Source organism: Cyprinus carpio, chromosome A17 (genome assembly GCF_018340385.1).
Source record: "Cyprinus carpio isolate SPL01 chromosome A17, ASM1834038v1, whole genome shotgun sequence".
Classification (NCBI taxonomy): domain Eukaryota; kingdom Metazoa; phylum Chordata; class Actinopteri; order Cypriniformes; family Cyprinidae; genus Cyprinus; species Cyprinus carpio.
Window position 1 is genome coordinate 15,381,329 of NC_056588.1, and position 18,694 is coordinate 15,400,022.

The 18,694-nt window shown below is 35.8% G+C and overlaps 1 protein-coding gene across 1 annotated transcript; it reads right to left on the reverse strand.

Annotated features, from left to right (window-relative positions):
- Positions 1–275: 275 nt before the first annotated feature.
- Positions 276–18,631, reverse strand: LOC109064694 (potassium channel subfamily K member 2-like). Its single transcript, XM_019081732.2, has 7 exons — positions 17,783–18,631; positions 15,876–16,186; positions 12,504–12,621; positions 6,408–6,568; positions 5,012–5,198; positions 4,715–4,854; positions 276–1,517 (listed from the first exon to the last, which is right to left on the reverse strand). Coding segments are annotated over exons 1-7 (1,242 nt in total). The 5' UTR covers positions 17,784–18,631; the 3' UTR covers positions 276–1,193.
- Between the last annotated feature and the right edge of the window lie 63 nt (positions 18,632–18,694).

An 18,694-nucleotide genomic window follows, 5' to 3' on the forward strand; every position in this document is an offset into this window, starting at 1 on the left:
AACTCTTAGTTAGTAGTAAATGTGTTCCCTGATCAAAAATGTTTTTTTTAATCATTTTTATTTCAGTTTTAGTTATTTTAGTAAATGCTATTAAACTAAATTAAAGTGACATGTCAAATAGTTAAAAGAAGTTTTATATATATATATTTTTTTTATTATTTTTTTTTTGTGTTTTTGTTTTTTTAGTAAATTTAACATCAGGTTAAAATAAATTTTATTTAGAGTTGTTGAATTGTTTTTTATGTGTTTTGTTTTAGTTTTTTATATTTACACTGGTTTGGAACAACATAATGGTGAGTCAATGATGCCAGAAAGTAATTTTAGGTTGAGCTTTCACTTTAAACCATGTGCAGGTTAAGGCAAATATAACTGCCATACAATGTATTTATGCTAGAAAATATATTTATACATTGCATTAATACACACCTCTCTTTATTCAGCAGTCAATGAAAGATCAATGATTGTGTATTGGTCATATTTCCAATTATGACCAATTCTATCAAAACAATTTCATTTGCTTACAGAATTATGCTATCGGTGCACATCACATCACATTTATGCAATGAAACAAGCTGAGATGCTTCCACTCCAACACTGTTTCATTTATTTTCAGTCACAGCTGCTTTTAAACAGAATGTGTATGTGGATTTAAAAAAAAAATCCATGTGCTAATGCAAGATATAAACTAAACTGGTGAACCACCAGTCACAGCTCTGTCAATATCATGAATGCTCAGCCATTCTGATACCCTGTAATGGTTTTTGAACAGACGCTCACACATGCTGGGCTTGGGATATGCATCCAAAAACCAATTAAGTTTGCCAGTGTTTGGACAAGATTGGTGGTGCATTCTCAAAAAAACAAAAACAAAAAAAACAATACATTTCTCAGTATCAGTGTAGCAGCTTCTGGGAAGTCCATTCCTGGTGACTTTAAGGCACAAATATAATTCACTGGATAATAAAAGCTGCTTTCATGTTTTGCTCAAGAATACAGACTTTATCAAACATCTTAATTCCTACAAAATGTATAGACAGATTCATTTGACTGGCACAAGGCATAAAGTCACCCTCTCACTGATTATAGTACATCAGTATACATCCAGGAAAGATATGAACGCTTCTGATAAAGCTTTTGTAGACACAAATGTATCTTCCTGTTCTGTTTTAGCAAGTGCAGGAGAAGCTTGAGCTTTATTTGAGATGTTCAATGATGGATATGTCGCCGTGATCGTGGCAGTCTGGAGTAAGACCGTTCAGGTACAGGCTGCCATTTTTGGTCAAGGTTGGGAGACCATCTTTCTCAAGTTCATCAGTGAAGTTTACAGACAGGGTCCTCTTGCACGGCATCATGTCCTGTCCTGGATTTTGGCCTAGCTCTGATGACAGCTTGCGCTTGATGTACGCTGCCCTCTGAAACTTGTCATAAATTTCCACGCTCAGGCGGCGGCGTGTCTCTTTGAATTCTGCTGACACATTAGCTGTCCATTCTGCAGCGTGAGCGCGGAACTCTCCCACCTGGAACAGAAGGAATGTTCAGTGGGACCAAACGCAGTCAAGTGTCACGTGTTTAGAAGCATTTAAGAGGTGCAAATCAGAACTTCAAAAACCTGTTTTCTGTGAAAATGTTTCAGCTCGAGGGAATGAGTAGCATGTGGGCTGATTAAGCCTCAGTGCAACTGGGAATGTTATAGAAAGTAATTCAGGCCTACAGTACTGCTATAAGACTATACAGTTCATTCATCATGTGCAGAGATGCTATGGATATTTAGGACCACTTCATCTCAATCCATAGCTTTTATTGGGTTTATCATGTGCAACTTAAGTGTGTTTAATTCCTTTCAAACAGATCTCAGACTGTTCCATTGCGGCAGGGCGTCCCTCAGGGGTCGGTATTGGGTCCTACTCTTTTCAGCATTTATATGTTGCCTCTTGGGCAGATTATTCAAAAGCATGGTCTGTGTTATCATTGCTATGCAGATGATACCCAGATTTACATTAGTACTCAACCTGATGTTACATAAGTACTTTCAACTTTATCTGCTTGTTTACTGGAAATACTCTTTACCAGCCTCAATGTAAACTCAAAACTATGGGTGGGAGGTCATTCTCTTGTATTGCTTCCAGGTTGTGGAATTCTCTGCCTTTTACTATTAGGAATGCTTTGTCTTTTGATTGTTTTAAGAAATTACTCAAAACATATCTCTTTAGTGAAGCTTTTACGTTAGAATCTTACACTTGTTGTTGCCATTGTTGTTATTGTGTTGTCATTGTGATTGTTATTATGGAGTAGTGTTGTTTCATTTATTGTTGTTTTATACTGTTGTAGCACCTTGAGTGTAAGAAAGGAGCTTTACAAATAAAATGTATTATTATTATTATTATTATTATTATTATTATTATTAACTGTGTTTGGCTTTTACGAGTATTCACAAAATGCATATACAATAGTTTGGCATATTGTGTAAACTGTCATTTTTTCCACATTTTTGTGTATTTATTGTAATATATAGTATACTGGTTATATTGTTGTTTAGACAGATAGATGTTGAATCTATCAAAATAAAATAAAACCGTGATTTTATAAAGTATTAGTACGCAAATTTGGGAAGCACTGAACTATGGGAATCGCTGAGATGAAACCAGCTGAATATGTTTATAAACTAACTGTTTGAATGTATAAGCTGCCAAGCTGTATTTTATTATTATTAATATTTTTTTTTTTTTTGCTGAACTGAGAGTTTGAATAAATACAGCATTTTTAATCCTAGCCCTAACTTGCCCCTAAAAATAGAAATAGCCATTTGTAACATTATATATGTAATTTACAGTATTTTAGAGCAATTTAAAGCATACTAGATGAAAAATACACTCTTTGTACAGTACAGTGTAATCATCTATCTGCTAATGTACTCCAATTTTAGGATCAGTAATGTTCCTACCTACTTACCAAACCTCTAAAACATACAGAAATTATACATTGTAAAACTTTTTAATGTTTGATAATGAAATTTTGCTGATGCACTACTACCAGGAAGCCTCTTAAAATATATTAGAACTACCATTATATTTTATTCACGAAGAAAAAGTTCACTATGAGCCTTGACAATATCAAGACGACTTGCATGGGTGGACTATGAAACAATTCCTCTCAAAACAAAAGCTTTAATAGGACAAATAAAACATAAAAAACTAATGAGAATATCAGATAAATGTAAACAAGGAACCTCTGCTTTCCTCTCTGATGAGGTCGTTAGATGATAAGTTAGCTCCCTACAGGACTCTTGAAAAGTTCTAATTTGAGAAGTTTATTCCTGATGTAGAAGAAAATATGAGCGTGTACTACACAGCACCTTTACAGCATTTAAGAGACCCTGAAAGGTGATGTATTATGGATGAGAATCAGGTAGCAGAACTGGGTCATTCAGACCTTTCATTCACATTAATCCTGCACTGCACTTCCTTCTCCTATATTTCTGGTCAGATGTGATAATGGACTTCAGTGTAAGACATTTTCAGGTTCAGATTTACAGTATTCTGCTGCCTCATACAATACTAATTTTCCTTTTTTGTGAAAGACTTTCCTTGCATGTTTTTATAAGAGACAAATCACAGCTCCTAAACATTAAAGTAATTATGAGTTTTGTGAAACTGTAATAGAATGTCAGAAAATTGCAATTTTATGATCTCATCAAAAAAGAGGTCCGGAGAAAATGTTTCATTATGTGTTTCAGACAGAGCAAAGCTTCTATTCCAGCTAATTCAAGCATATAATTCTCCAAGCTGAAGTCCATTCACTTCATACACTGGAGTAAATGAAAGCTAAACACAGCGCTGAGCAGTGATTGGCTCCCGGCACACTGGAACTTCACGCTGTGAACTACAGTCGCAAACAAAGCCACAATAACATATAATGAACTCTCTGACATGACCTGGAACGTTTTATACAGGCCTCATAAATCATTTAAAACAGTGCTGCTACATAAACTTTATAGAAATCAAAAATAAGCAAAAAATAAGTCAAATACCTCTTTTATATCGTTTAGAAATACAGCTCAGTACACATTAATGGTACAGTATTTTGTAGGGGTACAGTTGTGATGGAAAACTTTGTGATGTAACTTCTTGGGAAACATTCATGGGGAAGTCGTGGCCTAGTGGTTAGAGAGTTTGACTCCTAATCCTAAGGTTATGGGTTTGAGTCTTGAGCCGGCAATACTGCAACTGAGGTGCCCTTGAGCAAGGCAGTGAACCCCCAACTGCTCCCCGGGTGCCGCAGCATAAATGGCTGCCCACTGCTCCGGGTGTGTGTTCATGGTGTGTGTATGTTCACTGCTGTGTGTGTGCACTTTGGATGGGTTAAATGCAGAGCACGAATTCTGAATATGGGTTACCATACTTGGCTGTATGTCACGTCACTTTTTTTAATATGTACAGGAAAAGGTTGTGCATTTATGTCTTTGAGTTGGGAATGCCCTAAATTTCCACACTTAATTCCTCAATTTAAATTTAGGCTGCAGACAGAATGCAGAATTGTTATTCAAATTTAAATCTGAGATTTCATTCCATATAGAATGAAAATGGAAATTAAATTCAGGAAATTAATATAACTGCTGTAAGTGCAGTTTTTAAATTGTATGATAAATCACTATAAAGCACACTGCCATTGAAAATTTGGGGGTTGGTAAGAATTTTTTTTTTCAGCAAGCACATACCTCCTCTTTGGTCTTCTTGGAGATGACCCGAAGCCAGTCTCCAATCATACTGAGAACTGCAGCGAAGTAAGCAAGACCCACCAGGATCCAGAACCACACAATGGGCTTATAATAGTCCAAATACTCAATCTCAGAGCCTCCTGAATGAGATAAATGAACACATATCAACCCACTGAACTCATGACTAAACTTGACTACTTTAGTTTGTGTTGTTTTTCTGGGCATTTATTTGTTTTTAAAAATGAACACAAGACCTTGAAATTGAGACTGAAGGAACAAAGTAGTGACTTCATTCACCTGCCACGAAGTCTCCAAATCCAATAGTGGTTAAAGTGATGACAACAAAGTAGATGGACTCCAGAGTGCTCCAGCCTTCAATGTGTTGGAAGATGAGGGCGGGAAGGGCCACAAACAGCAGGCACCCAAACAGGATGAACAGGACGGTGGATGTCACACGGATTTTAGTTTGGCTCACGTTCCATTTCTGAGAGGAAAAACAGAGGAGAAGGGAGGTGAGAATGCTGGGTGGAAATACAATTAAGCTCATCATAATCACTGTTGACAGACATCCACAGTTCTCAACCAGACACCCTCTGAAAACATTCACTCTTATGCAACGTCTGATATATAGTATACACAGTCACACATGAGAAATACAGAAAACAGAACAACATTACTATTCAAGAGTATGGGGTTGGTAAGATTTTGTTAAGTTTCTGAAAATCTCTTCAATAATATAGATCTAAATAGAAATATAGATCATAAAAAATGGACAAAGAAAACTGATGACTCATGCTGCACTATGCAGAGTTTTGTCCAATCAAATGCTGCAACTAACCATTAGCATAAAGGATCATTCATTATGTAACTAAAGGCCATAAAATGTAGAAATGTGTCAACACAAGACAGAAAGCTGCACTCAGTTTAGTAGAGTCTGAGAAATAAACACTTGCCCTGAAAATAAAGTATTTTTCCTTTCAGCCTTCAAGAATGTGTTATACAAAAGAATGAGTGCACCAGCAATAAATAATTCACTATGCTGCATTGACTGCATTGAAAAATACTATATTGTGCTCTTCATTGCAGATTTCAATGTTCAAAATTGTTCTTGCGCAAAAACACAACAGCTCAGCAGAGAATAAAAGTGTGTACTGTATGTGCATCGAGTGTAAACAAGATGGCTCCAGAGGCACTTAAGTAATTACATTGAATCATCAAATGTGATGGCACCACAGAACCAGGTTAACAGTACTCAGCAAGCCTTTCTCCAAAACAATCATTATTTTAGAGCCGCAGGAGATTTATTGAGTGAAGACAACATAGTACATTTCTGATGAAAGGGATTTGAGGAGCACAGACTGTTTTTCTAAATGAATGATATATTACTATTGTTTTAGATGTAATCTTTCAACTTGCCATAGTGGTAAATTCACATTACATTTTTATAAATATTTTACGGAACTTATCTAATCTATTGTTTTAACTTGAATAGCTATTTATACTGTTCAGATTAACATGTTAAAAAAATAAAAATGTTTTTTTCATTTATTCCAAAATTTCTGATATATGTAAAATATTGAACATGGATTAAAATTGTAGATTATAAAATGCATGAATTATGAATATCCTGTGAGTAAGACTAATTCCGTTAGTTTTGCTAAATGATTTTCACTACATTTAATGAAACACTTACCACAAACATCTTTTCCACTTTGGCGATTCCTTTGCCAAATATGGTTCCCAGCTGATCGCCCACTCCAGCCAATAGGAACCCAAAGAGTGGGATCCCCAGCAGGGCATAGATAATGCAAAAGATCCTGCCTCCTTTAGTGTGTGGAGAGACATTTCCAAAGCCTGCAGAAACAGAAGTCATTCTGTCAGCAAGACTGATGATCCCAGGCATAATGTGTTGGAATAATCTGCCAAAGTAAATAGGTAATACTTTGCTTTCTGAAATATAATTTCAATGCTTCAAAAGATTGTTGAGTCAAATAGCAAAAAATGTTCAAATCATACTCCCCTAGTGCATTCAAAAGATCTTTATTTAATTTAGTGTGCAGACAACTCTGTGGGAATTTATGTTGGGACGCCTTATTTATCTGTCAGGAAACATTAGGGCTGTATTATCCATGCCTACATGGAGAGTCTCCTAGTGAAGACTATTCAACGCCTAAATTTAGCTATAGCACAAGAGCAAAGCAGATAAAATCATTACAGAAATGTAAATGCGATGAATGGAATGCAACTAGGATGAATTTCAGCTGCATGTGCAAATGCATTCATTTTAAAATGTATTCAGGCCTCATGAAAACAGGAGGAATAAGTGCATTATGCAGATTGGGTAACAGTGAGGTTCGGTAAATTATACTTGTTATCAGATTCACCCATGAAATTGGCTTTTGTCTTGATTTAAACTCAATAAAAATATAATATAATAATCAGTTTAATGTCAAGGATTCAATCTTTGGGTTCACTTCAAGGGATTTTCTGGGTTCAGTACAACTTTGTTGCCATGACAACATAATGTTGCAACTCTAAAAATACACAGAAGTTTTAATGCAAGTGTTTTTATAAAATTATAACCTTCATATCTATGCTTTTAAATACTTCAAAAATTGTATCTATGCTTTTATTTTGTTGATGACTCACTGTAACCTTGAATTTGGCATCTTTCAGAGAAAATGAGAGAGAGAGTCAAAATAATTTTTTTTTGTGTGTTAATCAACAATATGCCACAGCTTCTGTAGATTCAGATTTGTAATAAAATATTCATTTTAAACAGTGAGACTACAAGCTGCTGGTGCTCGTTGAAAAAAGTTTTTTTTAGGAAACTATGATTGGGACTCTTTAGAAATGCTTATAGCTATATTAAACTTGTTTCAAATTGATGAACTATTATTAAGCTGAACTGAACAAACACTGAACTGCCTTGAGCTTAATAATGATCCTACTGTCAGAGCTGTTTTATAGCAGAACCTGGTCTGTCTCCATAGTATAGAAATAAAGGTGACTTGACTCTTCATTGTTTTGCAAGAAAGTTTTACTCAGTATTAAAATGGGAGAGTTAGAGACAGCGAGAATACAAGTAGTTGTGGTTGTACCACAGCAGGAATTTAAGCAATTACAAGAGCAAAAAGCTAAGCCACTGGACAAAACCACCCTGAGAGAAGCAGAGCCTCCATCCCATTACATCTCCATTTTCCTTGAAGCTCATTAACTGGGCTCAATCTTTCCTCATGCAATCTGTCCTCTTTGAAATCTAATTTAATAAAAAAAACCTTGAAAGACCCATAAAAATTGGTTCTCTGTTAGACAACCTTAATTACACAAGGCACAATGGAGATGAATAACTGTAATGTCTTCACACATAGTCTCTCATGTAAAAATTATCCACATATGTTCATGGCTGGATAAAAATCTTACTTAGGACGTAAGCTTCTTAGTAGTAAAAATGTATAATGTGTGTTAATGGCCTCAGTATTTCTATTTTCTCCTGATACAAACAATACTGTGGGCAAACTCATCATTGTTCAGATAAAATCTAATTTCCTGAACTTAACCAGAGACAAACAACATGCAATAATTGATAATAAGTCAGAGACCCTGGAACCCAAAGTGGAGGCCAGTGGGCCAAATCTGGCCTGCCAATCTTTTTTTTTTTTTTGCTCTCCAATTGATTTTAATGAAATAGCTGCTCTGCCTGATAAAAGTTTCCCAAAAATAAACCAGCACAGTAAAAGAGAAATTGATGATGAAAACATAACCTTCATAGAAAAATGGACAATGCTCTTAATCTCCCTGCTTAACTGATGTGTCTCATTTATTGTCTGTTGTGCTCGTTAAAGCTAACCACCGAAGCTGCATTATACATGCAAACAGTGTGACTATATGTGTTTCAACAGACCGTGAGTCAGCATCCTCAATCCTGAACATCACCGACTCAAGTTCATTCTGAATTCACACCAGTTGCTCTGTTGTCACTCAGGGGCGTGTCCAGGATTTTATATTTGGGGTGGCTAAGGTGGGTGGGGGGCAAGAGCAGAATGAGGGGTGGCACTAGGCTTGCCACCAGGTACGCAATTGTACAGGTTTCTTAACCACTCTGCCACTACAAGTACAGGTTTTCTAGATGGGTTTGGTGCTGTAACATGAATGCATTTGTGAGAACGCGACTGTGTGTGAATGTTCTGCCCACCTGTGCAACGTCTATCTACTAATAGTGAAGCTGTGGGTTTTAATTACTTAAAGCACAAAGAAATTTTCACTATAACTTTTCTGTTTCTAAGCAACTTTATTGATAAGTCACAGGACAGCTTTGACAATAAGTTTTCCTCGCTTCAGTCAAAATCACGCTGCTCCTCTCCTCACTCTGCTCTCAGTGGACTCTGATCCCTTTACTCAGCTTTGGGGTGGCAAAGCTCATTTTTAGGGTAGCAATTGCCACCTCGTGCCACCCTTGTGGACTCGTCCCTGTTGTCATTAAGTCGACATTTGTTAATCACATACACTATTTTGGGGTAACATACACCATTGTTTAATTTTTTTCTTGGAAATCTAAAAAACGTATTGCTAACCAAAAAACAAACAAACAACAACTCAAATTATCATGTATTTGTGGGGACAGTGAAGATATTGGAAAATCAAGTACAAATCTGAACACTATCTAAACCAGCTGGTTTGAATAATCCAGAAAAAAAAAAAAAACTTTGTTAAGCCTTAAAAGGAATGGCAGGACTACAGAGAAAAATATTTTCTCTTTTTTTAATAAATTTATTTCTTATGTAAAAGGACGGATATAGAGGTTTTTTTTTTTTTTTTACTATGATTGTTTATATTGTCAAAGGTGCAGTCTTTAGCAGATCCTCCAGTTCTTCTTCAGTTACCAAAATTTATATTTACCAAAAATATATTTGTTAATTGAGGGTGTGAAGTCATATTTGTACTCCAGCCAGTCCTCTTGAAAGATTGTATGGACCATATTTATTTACAGAGGTATATCATGTCACACTTGTCCGTGTGTAGATGTTGTGCAGCGCAAAACCATGAATGAATGTTCCCAAGTGAACTTCAACAGATTTCCCCTGCTCAGGGAGTAGGGAGCAATGAACACTGTGTAGGGAGCATGTCAATGGGTACACAGTTTATGCACGGAGCTCACTTCTAACGAGCTGATTATCTGAATCAGGTGTGTTAACAAAGAGAGACATGCAAAATATGCAGAGCTGGGAGGCATGAGGACTGGAATTGAGAACCGCTGCATTAAAGTACTAAAATAAAGTTCTCAAAAAGTAAAGTACTTGGGGGGAAAAAAGTATTCAAGAAGCCCTGACCTAAACCAATCAGCAACTCCAGTAAAAAAGCACCATGAACACATTCATGAATCATAACACCTAAATGACTGAAATGATGTGTTAAAAAGCAGGATAATATCGGTTCTTAGCAATAAACTGCCAGAAATCTCAGTCCAATTTGGTGAGAAATGAATGTCATGTGCTGACTTAGAGCACAAAGCAAGTCTGTTTGACACAAGTAGCAAAAAATGTCATGCCCCCCTCATTAGTGAAGCAGCACTACAGGATGACTGACGCAAACCCGATGTAACAACTGTGTCTGAATGAGCTTAATGAACACACAAGTGTGTCTTGTGAGGGCTTCAGCATTGGCACATTTTCAGCACTCATGTGTATTAGGTGAATGCGATGCCCTCACCAACAGATGACCGCATAAGGACACTACAAAGTGTATGTGCGCTTGTGTGAGTGTGCGTCTTTGCTGATTGGGGTGGACAGGGGGAGTTGACAGGTTTTCATTCAAATGACAATAGATGCCATTTTGTCTATGTAGGTGACAAAAAGAATGATTATTTGGTCGCCTATTGATGAACAAATGAACTGTTAGAGCTTTGAAGGCCAAGCATGTGAATGACTTCCTTAGGTGACACAAACACAAATAAAAGATGATGGATGATGTTCATTTGTGTAAACAAATATATATATGGAATTTGTTTACACAAATGAACATCATCCATCATCTTTTATTTGTGTTTGTATGCCGCCATTACTGCAGTCTCATGTTTCACATGATCCTTTAGAAATCATTCTAATATGCTGATTTGATGTGTAGGAAAATGTTTCTTATTTTTATCAATGTTGTGCTTCTTAATATTTTTTCTGGAAATGGTGACATTTGAAAGTTCTGAAAGTTCAAAAGAATTGCATTTATTTGAAATAGAAATCTTCTGTAACTTTACTGTTGCTTGTGATCAATTAAAATTTCTGAATTAAAGTATCAATTTCTTTAAACAAAAATCTTAGTGAGCCCAGACTTTTGAACATTTATAAAAAAAACTTGGAGATCTAATGTGATGGGAAGCAGCTCCAAGACCTTGGCCTCTTTCATCGGCATATAAGGTCAAGCTATCAGACCCGCTCGGTTCATTAATTGCACTTTACACTTCACAACCTAAGAGGGACGCTGGGGGATTGATGAAGGGGGGCTTGCTCTTTAATCCACTACTTGGCTCAGTTCCAGCAAGTTTCAAAGGTGTTGTTCACATGTATTCAAGAACAGTCAAAGCTGTCCAAAGGATTTGTTAAGGTTCATTATTCAAGCTAATTAAATAATGTTAATGCAATTTCCTACACAACCTCAGTGATGAAGTCAAAATGAAAAATGCTGCTGCTGATTATTTACCTAGAAATGTATCCATAATATGTTGAGTGTGTAGACCCTAAATAACCCTACATGTATGTTAAATAACCCCATATGTCCATAAATAAGTCACGGCTACACTATAATGACAAACATTATTTTCTTGTTGATTATTACCCTTGATATTTTAAATGCAATTCGATAAAATTTACATGCATTAAAATGTAAACAACTAATTTTAGTTGTTAAAGCAGGTCACCCAAATGTATTATTAGTCCTTCGCGTCCTGCTGAAGAAATAAAGAAATAAAGGGTTTTGAAAGACATAAGGGTGAATAAATGATTAGAGAATTTTCATTTTTGTATGAACTGTCCTTTAAAGATACTTATTTTATGTAGGGCAACTGCATGCCATATTCTTCATGTACACTACTGTTCAAAGGGTTGGGGTCAGTGACCTTTTGAAAGAAAGAAATTAATGATTTTATTCAGTCTCAATGCATTAAATTGATAAAAATGACAGTAAAGGCATTTGAATTTTACAAAAGATTTCTATTTCAAAATAAATGCTTTTTGAACTTTTATTAAAAAAAAAACAAACAAACAAAAAAAAAAAAAACATTGATAATTATCAGAAATGTTTTTGAGCACCAAATCAGTAAATCAGAAAAAGTGATTTCTGAAAGATCATGTGACACTGAAGACTGGAGTAATGATTGATGAAACTACAGCTTTGCCATCAAATGAATAAATTACATAATTAAAATAGAAAAAAAACATATGTTAATTTAAACTTTAAGAATATTTCACAACATTACTGTTTTATTGTATTTTTGACCAAATAAATGCCTTAATGAGCATAAGAGGCTTCTTTCTAAAACATTAAGATCCTATACACTAAAAACAAGCACACCTAAATGGAATGCTGTAATTTACACATTTCAAGATTAATTAATTGCAGCAACTGTAATCGAAAATCTTTTTAATTATGCAGCCCTTCTTCTGGTCTATTCATTTTATTTTCCAGGCCCCCAAAAGTTGCTTTTGTCACCTTAATGAAGTGATCATGAAGTTCAAAAAGTAACTTATCAATTAAAGAATCAGTCAGAGAATTCATAATGAGTCCAGCTGTTACTCACCTATAGTGGTGATGACAGTCCCTGCAAAGAAGAAGGAGCTGCTGAGGTCCCACATGCTGCTCTCATTGGAGGGGTGACCTGAGGGATTGACCCCAGCCCGGATAGCAAACACCACTTGCTGTGGATGGGAAAACAGGTTAGGAATAATCTCCAAAAATTATACAAACCACTACAATCTTAAACTACAAACAAGGGAAATTAATACTTCTATAAAATAACTTTTAGGAATAGATCACAGAAATATAAAAAGTCATCATTTACTCCCTTATCATGTCATACCAACTCTGTATTTTCTTTCTTTGTGAAACACAAAAGGAGACATTCTGCTTAGAACCTGCCATCATGTTTATTTAGAAACTGTCAGCTATATTTTCCATTCACTTGGGCTGAATCATATTCAACAATGCTATTTCCAGTATAAGTTGTGTGTAACATGTTTAAATCTAAATCAGACTGCATGTCTCTGAATGAACAGGATGACTGGCTCCTACTGCCTACATTCAAAGCCTCAAAAAAAGACACAGATCTGTTCTTTATCAGTCTTCCACAGCATCTCTGGATTTTACGTCACACATTACCGAGTCAGCTGGGAGTTAAGACAGAATTTGATCTGTAATTTCATTCACTGTCAAATCCGTTATAGTAAATGGTTGCCTTATCAAATGTGTGTGCCTGTGTTTGTGCAGCAGGGATAATATTATACTTGTTTTGTGTTTCAGACTGTGCCTATTTTTCTAAAGAAAGGATCTTGGTGTAATTGAGATCGATATTCGTTCTTCTCTGATCATTGTGTTCCCTGAAGACCTAAAGTGACTACTAGCTGGGATTGATTCCAAACCTAGGGAATGTATGGCTCATTAAAGAGTTGCTGTTTTGTTTTGTTTTTAAATAATTTGACCACTATAGGTAAGTTATAACTTTAAAAACTCAAATTACTCAAATAGTAAGTGAAAGGTCAAAGCTTTGCTGGAGTTGTTCTGTTCTCATTTCATAAGTATGCATATTTTAGAAACCGAACTAAGTGAAGGACAAAAATTGGAACTGTCCATGGTCCTTAACTCGTAGTTGACTCACTATTTCTCTCTCTCTCAACTATGGCTTGGGATGCTACAGTACATGTACATGATGCAAGAATGCATTATGGTCATCTCTTCACAATTGCAAGATATAATGTCCAAATAACAGAAAATGATACTGCAAAATTGAAAAACAGTTGCAATTACAAGATGTATGCTGAAATAATGAAAAACTGTAAAAATGTAACAAAAAAAGTTGCAATTCTTATAAAATTAATGTTCAAATAATGGTAATAATTGAATAACAAAATTGAAAAAAAAAATTGCGATTATAAGTAATGACCAAATAATGTAAAATTGAACATGAAAAAAAGTTGCAAAAATAATATGTAAAGTCCAAAAAAAAAAAAAAAAAAAAATAAAAAAAAACTCCACTGCTAAGATTGAAAATAAAGTTGACGTTATAAATTATAATGACCAAATTATGGAACATTAAAAAAAAAGAAAAATAAAGTTGAAATAATAAGATTTAATGTGCAAATAATTGAAAAACCGCACTGCAAAGATTTTTAAAACGTTGCAATAATGAGATGCACTTTACCATTATCTGAACATTACATTGCAAAATTGAAAAATAAAAGTTGCAATTATGACATATAATGTCCAGATAATTGAAAAACTGCACTGCAAAGATTAAAAAGTTGCAATTAACAATTGCACATTCAAGCCCTAAAAGTATATATTTTAATTCAGATGTTGGCCATGCTGACCTAGTCCATATTCCAGTCATATTCTCACAGCCTAGAAATCTGTAGCAAAAAAAAAATATATATATATATATATATTACACAAAACTGGGCACATTTTCACTAAGCAGTTAGTGAGAAATGTAAACACTTTCAAAAACATCTGCACATGAGTGTGCAGGTTCTCCTGGCCTATAGCCTATACTGTATAGCAGGGATGCTGTAAGAACCCTCAGAGGATCCCATCTGCTCCCCAACGCCTCCTGTTCCCAGCTGGCTGCACGAGAGCTCAGCCAAAAGTGAGAGACAAAGAGAGGCCATTCTTTCCGTGGGGAGGTTTTCCTGTTTGTGAACACCTTCCAAGTGTCGGCACAATCACCACTGGACTCAGAATGTTGGCAGCAAAACAACTTGGCAGGAATGAACATTTGTTCAGAGGTGTGTATGAGTGTGAGCGTCGTAACACCAGTAATCAAGAGATGGGAAGTAGGTGAATGCAGTGTGTTGTGATGTAATTCATTGTAAGGTCAAGGGGGAGGGGTGCTAGAAAATGGGGAGGGGTTGGAAGAGGTAGAATTATGGGCTGTCAAGAGAACTGGATAGGATGTTACTTTAACACATAACAACACACTACAACTGCACTAGAAGTATGCAAATCATATAAAGAAATATTCTCCAAATATAACATCAAATAAATAAGCAGTTTCCATCCAAGTTGCAAATTAAATTTTAATTTATTATTTATTGTTAAAATTATTATTTATTAACATGTCAAAAAAAAAAAAAAAAAAAACATACTATGAAGAAAGCAGCACTTCCATCCCAAGTGTTCATGATTTTATGCACATTTAAGAAATTTGATTCACATTCTGTTTTTGTCCTGTTTTTGTCAAGATTCACATAAAAACATGTGGATGACAACTGCTAATGAAAGCTAATGACACACAATCATCCAAGACCTTTAAATTTCTACTAGAACAATTTAGTACATTTTGCAGCAGACAAAAAACCCTGCACTTATAAAATGTCACTTTATATTCAATCTACTTCTTGCACAAAGGTAAATACCACAGTCTTCACAAGACAGAGATAATTAGTGATGTAATGTCAAGAGCAGATTCACTTTCCACGCAGGTGAAATAGTGTTAAGCGAACTCACTAAAATGGATTTAAAATAAAATTTTAACAGACCCGACTACCAGCAACCCCAATTTGGAAAGCAGATAAAGTGTTTTCATAGTTTTAAGCTTATTAATAAGACAAAAATACAGTCAAAACAGATCAGATTGATCTGAAATGTTTATTATTTTGGCGTTACAATCTTTTTAAGAAATAACACTGCATCATACTTCAGAAACAGAACAACATGCACGGAACAATTTATGTCCAATTAGTGTTTTCTGGCTCCAATTAATTCGATTACAGACCGTTTCTGCCAACTTCCGAGCTGTCATTATTGATTTTGGAAAAGATTAGTCTATTCTCCCATCATCCTGAAGACAAAACCACTATATGCTTTGAATCAATATCCAGAAGACTATTTTTACCCATACAAATGGATACCTTGAATTTTAATTTCAAGCACACAGGTAAATAATTGGAGTTTGTACCTTGACCAGGTCCTCCAGTTCTGAGGCATTGACACAGGCGTGCCTGGAAAGGAAGTTAATTTTCTCTTGAATGATGAGGTACTTCTGAGAGCTCTCCTGGGGCTGTTCCAGGGCTTTGAACACCGTGGCTCCTATTATCAGATACAGAACAACCAGCAGGAAGATTGCCACTACTGTTTTCCACTTCATTACGGTGGTTATGGTATCACAATCATCCCCCGAGTTATATACAATGGGCTTGGAGGAGAATGACAGCCGCGGTTTGGTGTTGTGTGTGGCTGATTTAGGATCTAAAAGATCAGGTGCAGCCACTGGGGCGAACAAAGGGAGAGAGAGGGCAAGACAGAGCGAGAAGAGAGAGAGAGAGAGGAAGAGATGGGTTATAAAAGACAGCTGTAATTTTAAAGAAATGACTGCTGATGAAGCTTTAGTAATTCTCTGTATTTCAATTTAAAGAGTTCTGCTTTGTTTACCGATATTTATAATATTATTTTCCCATGTATCTTTGTACATGAACAAAAACACATTCATGTTTTTTACATGGAGCCATTAATAAATTATAGCAGCAGCTATGAAAAGCACAGACAGCTGCAGGGTTTAAAAACAGTAATGAATATGATTTAGATTATGGATGTACATTTATAGCTTATTATTATTCTGAATCAAAATCATTGAGTATTTTGAGTTTGTACAATGGGAACATTGTGTTCATGATATATGTTCAAACATTTGACTGATTATTTCTAATTACAAGCATTTAAAAGACAACCTGGGAGGATTTTTATACAAGAACATCATAGAAGAACTGGCCCTTCATCTGTGAGGAATTTAATTTGTTTCTTTCTCCACTGACTTCTGCAGTGTTCCAGCCAAGTGTGAAAAGCCTCTCAAACCAGTGATAGTGAACGTAATGTTCTCCTCACTAGTAGCCAGTATGCAGTGTGTGGAAGTATGTTATGCCATGCAGGCAACACAAGTTTTAGCACTAATTTAGAGCTGCAGATTTTCCCTCTGTGCATAATTCAGACCTCAACGCTTATTAATGATCTGTTAGTTACTGAAGCCCCAGAGGGCTCCAGCAACGCATGTCCACTTTTTCATTCTTTTCCATTCATTCTTTTAAACATATGCAGATCCATTTAAATCACTTCTCTTTTGTGTTTTTAAAATGTTTTTGTTCCCATTTCCAAACTTAAAACTACATAATATTGGGACTGTTTTACATTGAATCTTAAAGGTGCTATTAGTAAAACAAGTCATTATATCACTTATTATGGTATGATAGGCGGTGCTGTACTGCAAAACTGATTGCAGTAATATTCCTCCTACAAGTCTGGAAACATGTCAAAGTTGTGTGGGTGGTGTGGAGCTGTGATACATAATCTGAGCTGGTCACTGAAAGGTTACAGGTTCAGACCCTGCAGAATGCAATCCAATAGCCATCACCTTTGTAGCAAGTGTATTGCAATGATCTTACACTGTTTTACGTGTTAACAGTTTTATTTGACCTCTATCTGCTTTCAATAACACGTAATTTCAGCTACTTTATTAATATTTTTCATTTTATCAAATGAAACCGTGATTTTAGAACCGAATCTACAACGATATTGCATTAACTTTCTCTTGCACAAAATATATATCATTATCAAGATTTTACTACCGTTCAGAATATATGCCTATCGTTATGAAGAAAGAACTATCAAAAAAGAAAAAGAAAAAGAATAAACTAATTATTTGTACTGGTTACCAATTATGGTTACATTTCGAAAATAATTAAATCATGACCATATTTTGATGTCCTACAAACATAATTCAGGCCTGAATGGGTTAAGTATCGTGCCAAATTTAGGCTACTATGCAACACATGATAAACAATTCAATTATGCAAACAAACACTGCGCACTTACTACTTTGTCAGATTTCTTCTTCCTGCTGCTCCTCATCAGCTGTCTTGAGTGCTAGAACACTTGACTTCTTGTCTTTCCGTTCTTCTCAGGAGCACACAGGCAAAAACTGGATGTTAATCATGGCACCAAACGCACTCGCATCCCTCCGTCTTCTCTTCTGGACTCTCATGCCTCTGTCCAGGTTTAAATCTCCACGCGAGCAGTATCTTGGAATCCAGCGCTGGATTTCGTGGTCGAGTAAGCACTGAAGTGAGAAGGGAGTGTCCAAAGGGGGCACACGGATAATTGAACGGGCTGTTCTCATCATGAGCGCGCTCGCTGTCCGTCTCCGCGCTCTCCGTGTGTTCGCAAACTGTGGGCAGGTTTCAGGATTTCATGCGCGTCACTCCTTAGCCGCAGGTCACATCGCATGCCTGTCAGAAATAGGGAAATCGCGAGGAGTTGAACTATTCTGGTCCGATCCTTCTGAACGATTCCAGTACTTTTGAAGAATAAATATTTGGGGGGAGAAAGGACTCTCAGCAGCTTATTGCCAAGATGTAAGATGAATTCAGAATTCAACAAAGCAGATAAAACAAACATACAAACTAGTCAGTAACTGCAAATCGTGTTTTTGGCCTACATGGCATATCTGGTTCATTTTGAGACACAAATTACGAAACTAAACTTGTGGATAAGGAAGCTAAGTGAGTCTGATTATTTCAGAAATTGGTCTGTCTGAGTGATTCTTGAAAGTGTTTTGAGAATCGGACTACACTGTCCGCGCTGCAGTTTTGATTTAAAAGAATGCATTGTCCTGCAGTCAGACTGCTTTGGTCGCGCTGTATTTTGTGATTCATTAAAAAGAACCGGCTCATTAGAGTCATTTGTTCGGGAATCGGACTGCACTGGTCACAACAATGTTTCAAAATG